The 1,028-nt window shown below is 40.2% G+C and overlaps 1 protein-coding gene across 2 annotated transcripts in view; it reads right to left on the bottom strand.

Moving 5' to 3' along the window:
- Window positions 1-1,028, bottom strand: part of ASH2L (ASH2 like, histone lysine methyltransferase complex subunit) — a 39,819-nt gene that overhangs the window by 29,040 nt on the left and 9,751 nt on the right. For both annotated transcript variants that reach the window (XM_037741241.1, XM_017536468.2), the window contains exons 4-5: window positions 511-599; window positions 150-244 (exon numbers count right to left, since the gene is read on the bottom strand). In XM_037741241.1, the coding sequence (XP_037597169.1) occupies window positions 150-244; window positions 511-599 (184 nt within the window). The remainder of the gene's footprint in view (window positions 1-149; window positions 245-510; window positions 600-1,028) is intronic.

The following is a 1,028-nucleotide window of genomic DNA, read 5'->3' as shown; positions in this document are numbered from 1 at the left end:
AAAAAAAAAAAAAAAAAATAGAAAAAGGTAATCACTGAATCCACTGTTGTATATTCATAAAAACTGGGAATAAAGTACTTATTAGAGAATGTATTTAGAAGTTCCTCCTAACTTTAATGGAACTGTAATTACATTAATTCCACCTCTACCTTATCTTTGGAGAACATTGTCTTCGGATGTTCATCCTGCGTTCGGGACTGCCATGTCAGGTTGGCCAAAGCACTAAGGCACATTTCCTTCAAGTCTATCAAAAATAAAAAGGAAAAAATATTTATCTATAATACTACATCTCTATTCCCAAGGGAATACTAAATAAGTGGTACAGAAAATAATAATAATAGCAAAAAAATGGAGTCATCATATGACCTGAAACAGACAATTGCATTATTCAGGGCTAAACTCCAACTTAACTATACCAGTTATTAGGCAAAGGTCTCCTGATTCTGCTAAGCCCAGATGCCTTTTCTTTTCCAGTGGATAATCATCTCAAATACTCGAGTTTGTTCTTACTTGCTTGCTTCCGGAGGAAATAGGTATTCCCGCTGTGATGGCAGACATTGCAATGAAAACTGTAGTTGGTCATGAAAGGGAGACAGGATCTGCAGAAGAGCCAAATTATACAAATTAGTGAACTTGTGAACACACACAAGTCTTTTTTTTTCCACCCCCCCCAAAGACAGGGTCTCACTCTGTTGCCCAGGCTGGAGCGCAGTGGTACAATCATAGCTCACTACAGACTTGACCTTCCCTGGCTCAGGTGATTCACCCACTTCAGCCCCCAAGTAGCTTGGACTACAAGCATAAGCCACCATGCCCAGCTAATTTTTGTATTTTTTTAATGGAGTCAGGCTTTTGCCATGTTGCCCAAGCTGTATATCATAAGAAGTTAACATGAATCCATTCCCATCAGTGAATTAAAATGTTAAAAATGTTCATATGGCCGGGCGCGGTGGCTCAAGCCTGTAATCCCAGCACTTTGGGAGGCCGAGGTGGGTGGATCACGAGGTCAAGAGATCGAGACCATCCTG

This window comes from Cebus imitator, unplaced genomic scaffold, assembly GCF_001604975.1.
Source record: "Cebus imitator isolate Cc_AM_T3 unplaced genomic scaffold, Cebus_imitator-1.0 Scaffold5, whole genome shotgun sequence".
NCBI lineage: Eukaryota > Metazoa > Chordata > Mammalia > Primates > Cebidae > Cebus > Cebus imitator.
This window is presented reverse-complemented; position numbering and strand designations above follow the sequence as displayed.